Source organism: Oncorhynchus kisutch, linkage group LG7, assembly GCF_002021735.2.
Source record: "Oncorhynchus kisutch isolate 150728-3 linkage group LG7, Okis_V2, whole genome shotgun sequence".
NCBI lineage: Eukaryota > Metazoa > Chordata > Actinopteri > Salmoniformes > Salmonidae > Oncorhynchus > Oncorhynchus kisutch.
The window spans coordinates 6,383,371-6,395,567 of NC_034180.2; the positions used below are offsets into that span (position 1 = coordinate 6,383,371).

General features: G+C 44.3%; 1 protein-coding gene and 1 long non-coding RNA gene across 2 annotated transcripts; one reads left to right on the plus strand and one right to left on the minus strand.

Moving 5' to 3' along the window:
• Positions 1-114: 114 nt before the first annotated feature.
• Positions 115-6,647, minus strand: LOC116374628 (uncharacterized). Its single transcript, XR_004210520.1, has 2 exons — positions 6,535-6,647; positions 115-1,197 (listed from the first exon to the last, which is right to left on the minus strand). It is a non-coding gene; the product is annotated as an uncharacterized LOC116374628 (long non-coding RNA).
• Positions 6,346-11,729, plus strand: LOC109894057 (zinc finger protein 624-like). Its single transcript, XM_020487273.2, has 6 exons — positions 6,346-6,892; positions 7,265-7,395; positions 7,614-7,799; positions 9,655-9,807; positions 10,143-10,254; positions 10,384-11,729. Exons 1-6 carry the CDS (start codon positions 6,610-6,612, stop codon positions 11,331-11,333), a joined length of 1,815 nt encoding a protein of 604 aa, XP_020342862.1. The 5' UTR covers positions 6,346-6,609; the 3' UTR covers positions 11,334-11,729.
• Positions 11,730-12,197: the final 468 nt, after the last annotated feature.

Genomic DNA, 12,197 nt, shown 5'->3' on the forward strand with positions numbered 1-12,197 from the left:
TTTTGTATCATTGTAGATAGTGAATTTCCCTTCTATCAGTCTAACCAAAACATTATACTTAATTCCTGAATCAACACATATGGACATTTTTTATAATACACTCCAATGACTCCATATTGTTAGGTACTTTAATCACATTGTTAGAGATGGGCTTGACATTTTATAATAGGTCATGTTCAGCAAAGACTTAGAAACCTTTATATGCTCTTCGGTACAATTCGTTTTTAGGGCAGTGACAGGATCCCTGAAGCGGCTGGTGACAAACAATGGCCCCGGATCAGGAGTCGTCGCTGTTCCTTCCGGAGTCGGAACCAGGACCGAACTACGAGATACAGACACTCTCCATCACCACCACACAGAACACAACCAGTGGACAGGTAGACTGAACATCTTCAGTCTTGGTCGTCATCAGAGAGACAGAGGTTCCAGTCAGGGATCCAGTCTGCAGAACAGACCCTTCTCTTCACAGTCTCAGTGCAGGGATGGAGCAGGTCCCGGAGCTGATAGAGATAGTCCCTCCCGTTCCTATGATACGAACAAACAAACACCTCAGTATCCATGACGAACAGAGCAGGTCACCCTGGGCTTCAGCCTTCAGATCGTGGTGGAAGATCCCCCTGGTGGTAGTCTATCAGGAAGTCTGTCTTCTCCTTCAGGGTCTTGTCTAATGCCTGGTGACTGGGTTCATAGAAGGCCTGGACCTGGCTCTAGCCTTCCTCAGTTACCTCAGGGTTACCCCACCAATACAGATGGGTGTCACCACAAGAAGTGGTGAACAACTGCCCCACGTGTGGAAAGCACTTTTCCCAGGTGAACTATGTGACGAAGCACCAGACCATTCACATCAAGGAGAGGCCCTTCAAGTGTAAGCTGTGTTACAAGAGCTTCTCTTTCCTGAGTAACCTTATCAGACATATGAGTGTCCACAACAGGGAGAAATTGTGGGTTGAGATGTACACAGGGGAACAAATCTTTAGCTGATTATTTTATTATCATCCTGTGAAGTGTCCTGGGGTAAGAGTTTTTTTTCAATGTATTACTAAGTCCCTCAGTTGCGCATCTAGGTATGCGGTATGCTCACATTCTCACATGATACAGACTTGTATTTTGGTTCCTGGGACTGGAAGACTTCTCAGCGGAGGAGTTGCAGCGAGTATTGTCACGAGCCGTTCCACCCTCGGCCCCCGGCCCCAGAGCCTAAGAAGGGAGATATGGAGCTTTGAAGGACAGAAGAATTGGGAGTATTGTAAATTTATTATTTTTAGTTGTGTGGATTAAGTTTGTCGACACCACATTAATTTACTATTTAAATTATTTTTTTCAACCCCGTCCTGTTGGTGGCGGCAATACACCTTTTTGGGATGTAATCTGCCATAAAACCCACAGTAGAAGAAGAAGTTAAGATGGATGAGGAGGAGGAAACCTGACTGACAACTGTGGCAAGTTTTGGGAGTATGGAGAGGCCGGAGATAAATTGGGATAAGGAACAGAACGTGGGTATTGGACAAAGAACATCAGTGTGTCTACTGCAAGCAGTACAGCAGATTTAGGCGCGGCATGAGCATGGTAAAACGGAAAGACTTGGTCATGGATAGCAAGGAAGAAGTAGAAGAGAGAAGTGCAATGGGAAGATGTGTGTTGAGGAAGAATGGCTCCAAGTACAAACCGTATTCTGCTGTCTGATGGCTCAGGAATTTTACCTAACGAGAGTGAGGAGGAATTACCTCTGGTGGCAGGTGTGGTGAAGACCTCCAAGTCCAAGCAAAGGATGATTTGGGTGCAGTGGTGGTGACATTTTTGGAGAAAGTGGATCCCTGCCTTTTGGCTGATTCATAGGTAGTCTCAGGCTGGGTAGAAAATAAATTGGTGTAGGTACCTCGAAATGGACTTGTGATGATTTTCTGTGTTTCTTCTGTCTGTGTTTCTTTGCGTTATGTGCCTAGGGAAAAGACCTGTGGCTTGCCTTTGAAAGGAGTGATTACTGGGTTGCTGTTAAGTGTTGAGGTTGTGATAGGTGAGATATGTCTGTTAATTGAATGATTTGAATATTCCGCCCTGAAACATATAATTGTATGGAATTGATTAGAATGTATAAAATCATAATCAATAAATGTGTAGTCCTAGTCAGAATTAGGGTAAAACAATATGTCTTTATGGTATTTTAAACACAGTCTGAGCTTGGTGCCGACCTGACTAGAGATTTGGGAGAGAACGGGGAGTACGTCTCAAGGACAAGGTCACTATCTCTTTCGGCTGGGTAATGAGACACAGTGTGTACGTAGCAGGACATGTGTGTGTCTGTTTTTGTGTGTGTGTGCGCGTATGGCTGTGTGAATGTGTGGGCGTGAGAAGTCAGTATAAAATGAATTGATTTGTATTCTTGACTTTAGAACGTTCCCGTGAATAAACCTTTTTGACTATTTAGCTGGGCCTCCGTCTGTTTCATTCGACCAGGATCTTACAAATTCTGGTTTGCAGACCTGGAGAACATAATTCTCTTATCAGGTTGAGAAACTAAAATAGAATATTCCCTGTGTCTGTGACGCCCGCTGTTTTGGATTTGAAGCAGACCCAGTGGCGAGCGTGGTGAAACTGATTAGAAACGGTCTGTCCTTTTTGAGTTTTTAAGCAGTCTTTTCCTGATAGTCATGTTAGGATATGTCAGTTATCCCGTGAGAGCTTTTGTGCCGAACCCACTAAGGTGTTTCAGATGCCAAGCTTATGGTAATATTGTAGGAGGGAGATTTCAAAATGTGAAAAGTGTGCAGGAGGGCATGGGACAAAGGAATGTGTAGTATAGGTGGGAAAAAACATTGTGTAAATTGTGGGGGTGCCCATGTTGCTGGAGATCAGAAGTGCCCGGTGCAAGAGACAGGTTGAGGTTGCCAGGGAGAGCAGAGGATGATGGGTCAAGGGCCTTGGCCAATAGAGTGATACGAATGTGATCTTCAGTAATATTGGCTTCTTAGCATTCATTGCCATGCTTATCAACTGTACCGCAGAAATAGAATGTAAATCACAGAAAATATATGTTGTGGTGGCAGCTGCTACGGTAAGTACTTGGATTTACCAGGTTTTACTGGAGAATTTTATTTTTTTATTTTATTTCACCTTTATTTAACCAGGTAGGCAAGTTGAGAACACGTTCTCATTTACAATTGCGACCTGGCCAAGATAAAGCAAAGCAGTTCGACACATACAACAACACAGTTACACATGGAGTAAAACAAACATACAGTCAATAATACAGTAGAAACAAGTCGACATACAATGTGAGCAAATGAGGTGAGATAAGGGAGAAAAAAAAGGCCATGGTGGCAAAGTAAATACAATTTAGCAAGTAAAACACTGGAATGGTAGATTTGCAGTGGAAGAATGTGCAAAGGAAATAATGGGGTGCAAAATAAAATAAATAAATAAAATAAAATAAATACAGTAGGGAAAGAGGTAGTTGTTTGGTCTAAATTATAGATGGGCTATGTACAGGTGCAGTAATCTGTGAGCTGCTCTGACAGCTGGTGCTTAAAGCTAGTGAGGGAGATGTGCTTCCAGTTTCAGAGATTTTTGTAGTATGTTCCAGTCATTGGCAACAGAGAACTGGAAGGAGAGGCGGCCAAAGAAAGAATTGGTTTTTGGGGTGACCAGAGATATACCTGCTGGAGCGCGTGCTACAGGTGGGTGATGCTATGGTGACCAGCGAGCTGAGAAAAGGGGGGACTTTACCTTGCAGGGTCTTGTAGATGACCTGGAGACAGTAGGTTTGGCGACTAGTATGAAGCGAGGGCCAGCCAACGAGAGCGTACAGGTCGCAATGGTGTGTAGTATATGGTGCTTTGGTGACAAAACGGATGGCACTGTGATAGACTGCATCCAATTTGCTGAGTAGGGTATTGGAGGCTATTTTGTAAATGACATCGCCGAAGTCGTGGATTGGTAGGATGGTCAGTTTTACAAGGGTATGTTTGGCAGCATGAGTGAAGGATGCTTTGTTGCGAAATAGGAAGCCAATTCTAGATTTAACTTTGGATTGGAGATGTTTGATGTTGGTCTGGAAGGAGAGTTTACAGTCTAACCAGACACCTAGGTATTTGTAGTTGTCCACGTATTCTAAGTCAGAGCCGTCCAGAGTAGTGATGTTGGACAGGCGGGCAGGTGCAGGCAGTGATCGGTTGAAGAGCATGCATTTAGTTTTACTTGTATTTAAGAGCAATTGGAGGCCACGGAAGGAGAGTTGTATGGCATTGAAACTTGCCTGGAGGGTTGTTAACAGTGTCCAAAGAAGGGCCAGAAGTATACAGAATGGTGTCATCTGCGTAGAGATGGATCAGAGACTCACCAGCAGCAAGAGCGACATCATTGATGTATACAGAGAAGAGAGTCGGTCCAAGAATTGAACCCTGTTGCACCCCCATAGAGACAGCCAGAGGTCCGGACAACAGACCCTCCGATTTGACACACTGAACTCTATCAGAGAAGTAGTTGGTGAACCAGGCGAGGCAATCATTTGAGAAACCAAGGCTGTCGAGTCTGCTGATGAGGATGTGGTGATTGACAGAGTCGAAAGCCTTGGCCAGATCAATGAATACGGCTGCACAGTAATGTTTCTTAGCGATGGCGGTTAAGATATTGTTTAGGACCTTGAGCGTGGCTGAGGTGCACCCATGACCAGCTCTGAAACCAGATTGCATAGCAGAGAGGGTATGGTGAGATTCGAAATGGTCGGTAATCTGTTTGTTGACTTGGCTTTCGAAGACCTTAGAAAGGCAGGGTAGGATAGATATAGGTCTGTAGCAGTTTGGGTCAAGAGTGCCCCCCCCTTTGAAGAGGGGGATGACCGCAGCTGCTTTCCAATCTTTGGGAATCTCAGACGACACGAAAGGAGGTTGAACAGGCTAGTAATAGGGGTGGCAACAATTTCAGCAGATAATTTTTTTGAAAGAAAGGGTCTAGATTTTCTAGCCCGGCTGATTTGTAGGGGTCCAGATTTTGCAGCTTTTTCAGAACATCAGCTGACTGGATTTGGGAGAAGGAGAAATGGGGAAGGCTTGGGCGAGTTCCTGGTTCTAAATTTCTTGAATGGGGCATGCTTATTTAAGATGGTTAGGAAGGCATTTCAAAAAAGTAACCAGGCATCCTCTACTGACGGGATGAAATCAATATCCTTCCAGGATACCCTGGCCAGGTCGATTAGAAAGGCCTGCTCGCTGAAGTGTTTCAGGGAGCGTTTGACAGTGATGAGTCGAGGTCATTTGACCGCTGACCCATTACGGATGCAGGCAATGAGGCAGTGATCGCTGAGATCTTGGTTGAAGACAGCAGAGGTGTATTTAGAGGGCAAGTTGGTTAGGATGATATCTATGAGGGTGCCCGTGTTTACGGCTTTGGGAAGGTACCTGGTAGGTTCATTGATCATTTGTGTGAGATTGAGGGCATCAAGTTTAGATTGTAGAATGGCTGTAGAATAGATTGTAGAATGGCTGGGGTGCAGCACGAGCTCTGAAGATAGATGGGCGGCAATCAGTTCACATATGGTGTCCAGAGTACAGCTGGGGGCAGAGGGTGGTCTATAGCAGGCGGCAACGGTGAGAGACTTGTTTTTAGAGAGGTGGATTTTTAAAAGTAGAAGTTCAAATTGTTTGGGTACAAACCTGGATAGTAGGACAGAACTCTGCATGATATCTTTGCCGTAGATTGCAACACCGCCCCTTTTGGCAGTTCTATCTTGTCTGAAAATGTTGTAGTTAGGGATGAACATTTCAGAAATTTTGGTGGTCTTCCTAAGCCAGGATTCAGACACAGCTAGAACATCCGGGTTGGCAGAGTGTGCTAAAGCAGTGAATAAAACAAACTTAGGGAGGAGGCTTCTAATGTTAACATGCCAAGGCTATTACGGTTACAGAAGTAATCAAAAGAGAGCACCTGGCACTGCAGGGCCTGGATTCACCTCTACATCACCAGAGAAAAAGAGGAGGAGTAGGATAAGGGTACAGCTAAAAGCAATGAGAATTGGTCGTCTAGAACATCTGGAACAGAGAGTAAAAGGAGGTTTCTGGGGGCGATGAAATAGCTTCAAGGTATAATGTACAGACAAAGGTATGGTAGGATGTAAATACAGTGGAGGTAAACCTAGGTATTGAGTGATGATGAGAGATATATTGTTATATAGAGATATTGAAGAGTTACAAGGTCTGCTGAACGAAAGAGCCCCATCAACCCAAACAGTTAAAGTAGTGGAATTGGGTGGTGAAATCGTGTTCTATAGGTGTTGGGTTAGTTGGTGGTGTTTTTTCTCCCTTTTGCCCGTTTTTTCTTTTTGTAAATGTAACGTGGCCGATCACACAGTAGGTGGCGGCATGCACGAACAAAATGTACGTACACCATGATACCAAAGAAGAAGTAGAAAACGGAAGTGAACAGTAATCGTGCATTTTTTCAATTTCAACGTTAGCGGTTTTATTGTTGTAATTTAGACGTTTATTAACACCATGGAACTCAAAATATGACGAATTTAACTGTACAGCATCAAATACTTACCGCAGGGGGTCTTTAATTCACGTTGGAGAAAGGAATTGGTTGATAGAGCTACGTAACTCTAGCTAATTGCTAACAATGGCTAACTGTATGGTTTTCCACACACAAATAGCCTCCATTATGGAGGTGCTAGCGAATGCAGCCGTGGCAGAGATATGTAAAGTCGTTGACAACGACTATGCAGTGTTTCGTTTGGAAATTTCTCAAAGCCAGAAAGAAAACAGGGGGTTGCGGAGGAAACTACAACTAATGGACTTGAAGGTGGCACGAGAGCGCGCAGAGAGGACAATACGAGAGCGCGTCCCCGCCAGTCGTCCCAGTAGTGTCAAGATCCTCGACCGATACAGAGGAATGGCAAGAGGTACATTTTGTAGGCGGCTGAGGCTGCACGAACTGTCGCGGTTAATTTAATAGCTCAGTGCCTGTCGCTCAGTTACCTTCTGCACATGTCTTCAGATGTTTTAACCAGAATTGGGTCTTGGTCAATTTTAGGATAGCAAGCACTTGTGCAAAGACACTATCATATTCTAACCAGATTCTTTATTAACTGAATTTCCTATTATCTACTCAATGAAAACAATGTGAATACAAGACATTGATCAATAAATGGTATATCTAGAATTTAATAAGTGTTACCTTACATCTTGCCAATTGTAGACAGTGTCAATAGTGTACAATATAGCATTGACCGTAACTTACTTAACCACCACTTTTTCCCCAATCACTCTCTCAGGTGAAGGACATTTCACTGGAGGCCACAGGAGCTTTGTGAAGCCAGCGGGACACAATGCGTGGAGAGATGACCAACCCATAGCTGTAGATGAGGGGAGTGGAACCTCAACCCAGCATGTTATTGTGATAGAGGTTAGTGTCATAGTGTAACATTCAAAATGAAAGTATGTAGAATGTGTCTCATTTATTTCAGAAAGGCTCCCCTTAGCCATTCATTTCCTTACATGGTCATTCTTAATTATCTGCCATATGAGAGCTCGTGAGACTTCCCTACGACATTGTTATTATATTCCATGATTGTTATCCAATTAAACGAATGTACTGATAATAACCTAGTGTCTTCTTGTCAGTCTGCAGAGGCGGCAGGTCCTGGAGGATCGTCTCTGGTCAAGCAGGAGAGGACTGAAGGAGACGACCCACAACACAGCAGAAACATCCAGACTGGAGCAGCGGCTGGAGTGGCACTCCCTGTAGCCACAGCAGACCTCGTCAACGCCACGGCGCCCCAGCATAGGACCCGATGCAGCATCACGGAGGTCAGTGGAATGTCGAACGCCGTCCTCAAGTCAGAGACTTTAACTGTAACACAAAGGCTCTTGCACACAGGATCTGACCATAGGTCAGACCCAGAGAGACTGGGCTGTCCTCCTGCTCCCGGCTCAGAGTATTTTCTTTATGGTAGCCCGAGGACGGTTCATTCCCATCGGGACTCAGGTGACGTGTTAGAGACGGTCAATTATCCGTCTTGTTCTTACACTACAGAGATGGACCCTGGCAACATTCCATTGGATTTAGAGACACAGACTGATCTGTCGAGAGGGGACTGGAACCAGTACAGTAGTAGTCTATACGCTGAAGGGTGCCTAGATAAGAAAGAGGAGGTTATTGTCGTAGATGAGGTGACTGTGAAATTGGAGGGCGATGCTCCTCTGATATGGAATGAAACTCACTTAGGAGAAGGACACTCACAAGGGGGACATTTCTTAGATTACAGGGAAAGCTTAGAGACTAATCCAGATGTCATGACCCACTCCCCTTTACACACGCTCAGGGATCACAAACCAGTGAACACGTCGATTGGGCCTACCGATCAGGTATTGAACTCAAACGACCAAAGGGCAAAGGTTCAGGGAGGGGGACCAAAGTCAGGCGGTAGTAAAGTGAAACGGTTCCTCTGCATGTTCTGTAACAAAGGCTTCAGCTGCATCCAGAAGGTGGAGATCCACCAGAGGGTCCACACAGGGGAGAAACCATTCAGCTGCTCCCAGTGTCACATGCGATTCGCTGAGGCTGGCAACTTGAAGAGGCACCAGAGGGTCCACACAGGTGAGAAACCCTACAGCTGCCCACAGTGTCACATGCGTTTCGCCCAGTCTGGCAACCTGAAGATGCACATGAAGGTCCACACGGGAGAGAGGCCGTTCACCTGTACACACTGCAGGAAGAGGTTCTCAGAAAGGAGCTACCTCAGGATACACCTGCAGAAAAACCATTCCACTCTATAACATAGGAAGTAAACATTGCACTCGATCGCTTCTGACGTTTAGACAAACCCTGCATTAAAGACAAAGATTCATTTTCATTGTTGTCAGTAGAAAATATCCACAGATGAATTTGGAATAATGAGAGTAACAGATTTCTGTGTTGAATATTCCTGGGTAAAAAAATTCCATCCAGACGTGTGATATAAAAGGCATATATAAGCCTAAAGTCTGTCACATATTGTGTTTGTACTGTGTAGGATATATGATGTTCACAAATTCCTATTTCATTACTTCCATTAAACTTCTTAATTCCCCCCCCCCCCCAAAGACATTTTTCCAGAGAATATTATTGCAGTTTATCAAGTTTATGCAGATTTTTAGTTGAGACATGGATGTGTGGTTTTCATATGGAGTATTTAAAACTTGTTTATGTTCAATAAACACCACCATTTTACTTTTCATTCTAAGACTTTGACTTTTCATTCTAAGACTTTCATTGAGACTCTCTTTAGTATACAGCATCTGATCTCACCCTATTCTGCATACACCTTAAAGCACATTATAACCATTATACACTTACTATATATATATATATACGTACACAAACCCACACACTAACAAACACCTACTGTACACGTCATTATAGTTTACGTCAAACTCATTTAGTCAGGTTTGTCTGATGACTTGATTTTTCATAGCTGACACATCTTTTACCCACATCAAATTTATGTCCGCCATGATGGGTTTAACAACAATGAAGTCATTCTGTAACTACAGTATAGGACTCAAACGGAGTGGGGATGGGTAAAGACTCACTTCGTTTGAAGACTTTGAAAGTGTGTTTATCTGTGTGTACATACCTGAGGGAGTATATGTCTGTGGAATCTGTAACATCTCTCTTTTCAAGGAGGAGGAGGGTCTGGAGGTGCTGCTGGTGAAGGAGGAGGAGGGTCTGGGGAACCGTAAGGGGAACATGGTCATGGAGGACAACCAGACTACACCTCCTGAACCCACAGAGGGACCATCTGAGCAGCACAGGACTACACACAGTCTCACTGAGGTGAGCCCACTGTAAACTATTGGTTGAATGGTATTCGGTCAGAGCCCCTATCCACAAAGTCTCTCCTAAGTAGGAGTGCTGATCTAAGATTTATATAATAATGAGACCATGTAGACGGGTGGGGACCTGATCCTCTATCAGCACTTCTACTCTTTGTGGATACGGGCCCAGGCCTTGATGAATTTTATCACAAGTGTGGGACCATGCTTTTCAATTATCACACCATTAAATAGTGTATAGTACTCATAGCAATCTCTCATTGCCCAATCAGAAGATTCTCCATAGAAGGGTGCTCATATCAGATCCAACATCCTCTCACTCTGTGTCTCTTACAGTCAGTAGACATGGAGGATGGGAAGCCTGATCTGCTGCTAGTCAAAGAGGAGACAATAGAAGATGGACCAGAGAGCATTGATCTGCTGAGTGGACTAAAGATGGGGGAGCAAGGTAAGGGAGCAATACATATAGCCTACAGCAACTTATGTTTACATACAAAAACTTCACCAGGTAATGGACAAAAAAACTCCATATGTAGAGTTTTCTGTCGTGTTTTTAAAGTCTAAAGTCTTCCTGCAGGTTGTTGGCTGGAGGCTAACAGTGGAGACTGGGTGGCCATCTTGGGTGCAGACAAGGGCCCAGGGGACAACATCACTGAGCAGGTCAGGACCAGAGGTGACAGAGTGGAGGTCAGTGGATGGGACAGCATCCTCAACTCTGGGCTGGGGAACAACAATGTTAACCACAACCAGAAACAGACAGTGGAACACAAAACAACAACTGAATTTAGTCTCCAAGACAACAGGATGGCTGAGACCAGGGCGAGGTGTAGATTTGGTCTGCGGGGACGGGGAGGCCAGGTTCATATGCAGCAGGAACGAACAGGCATAGTCTCCGCTAGCGAGGCTCCATCCTGCTCCTATAGTTGTGATTCAGAGAGACTGATGGCGCCTCAGGTTAACCCCCTAACAGATGCTTCCTTTAGCCTGCCTTCTATAGGATCTATCAACTGGAACATGGACCCTGCGACAACACAGACACTCCCTGGCCTTCATCCTCCTCACACTCTACTAATATTAAACCAGACATCAGACAATGGCAGTGCCTCAACACTAAATGGCTACACAAGCCCATTGACAAATGACAGTAGTAGTAACGCTGTCAGTAGCTCCGGTGGCAAAGAGAAGCACTTCCTGTGTTCATTCTGTGGGAAAGCCTTCAGTTTCCCCAAACAGGTGGAGATCCACCAGAGGATACACACGGAGGAGAAACTATTCGGCTGCCACCTGTGCCGGGCCAGTTTCTCACACTCGTCCAAGCTGAAGAGGCACCAGAGGGTCCACACAGGAGAGAAACCCTACAACTGCCCCCAGTGTGAGAAGAGGTTCTCCCACAAGCACCAGCTGAAGATGCACCTGAAGATGCACACGGGAGAGAGGCCATTCGCCTGTACACACTGTGGGAAGAGGTTCTCAGAGAGGAGCTACCTCAGGATACACCAGCAGAAAATGCACACGGCCCATGCATAGAGTATAGTGACATGTAATGTAGTACTAGTTAGTTTGTAGTTAATTCTGTTGGTTTTGGATGTAAAGGAAACTGACAAAAGAATAAGTATGATGAGGCAGAGTAGATGATATGGTGATGGTTGGTGTGATGGTGTCTGTAAACATGCTTCACTGATGAAGAGTGACCAACTTAGTCCCTTTAGGTTGATGCTGGTGTTTTATAGTGAGGTGAGGATAGTGCCTTGATTCATGTTTACTTGATATAAAACAGTGAAGCTGTTTGTAATGTAATGAACCTTTTCCAAAGTATTCTAAAATAATTTATATGTGTCAGATGTACAGAAAAGGTCAAGTGTTACCAAAGTTATTCTACTTGTCATGTATCATTTTGTGCAATAAAGGTTCAGTACTTCACTATGTGAGTGTTTGACCATTTTATTAAAATTAAATATAAAATTGAGTCTGTGCTGACTGACTTGGTTATTGTTGTTGCAAGGGACTGAGTTTCTCTTATCTCAGTCAAACCAAAACATTATACTTAATTCTTGAATCAACCAACATGGATTTAAAAAATAAAAAAAACTCCAATGGCTCCATATTGTTAGGTACTTGCATCACAGTGTTAGAGATGGGCTTGACTGGTTAACATTTTATAAAGTCATGTTTTTGTGTGAACAGCAAAGCGTTTCTTAAATAAACCTTTATGCTTTTCTGTACAATCTTTGTTTGCAGTCTGCAGTCCATCAAGGCCTGCTGATATCCAGTGTTAGATGGTAGAGACGACCTCTGAGATGGCTGGTCACATATCCTATCCCGGATCAGGACCATGGATCAGTAGCCATCACTTTTCCTTCCCGAATCGGAACCTGGATTGAACCTGGAGGG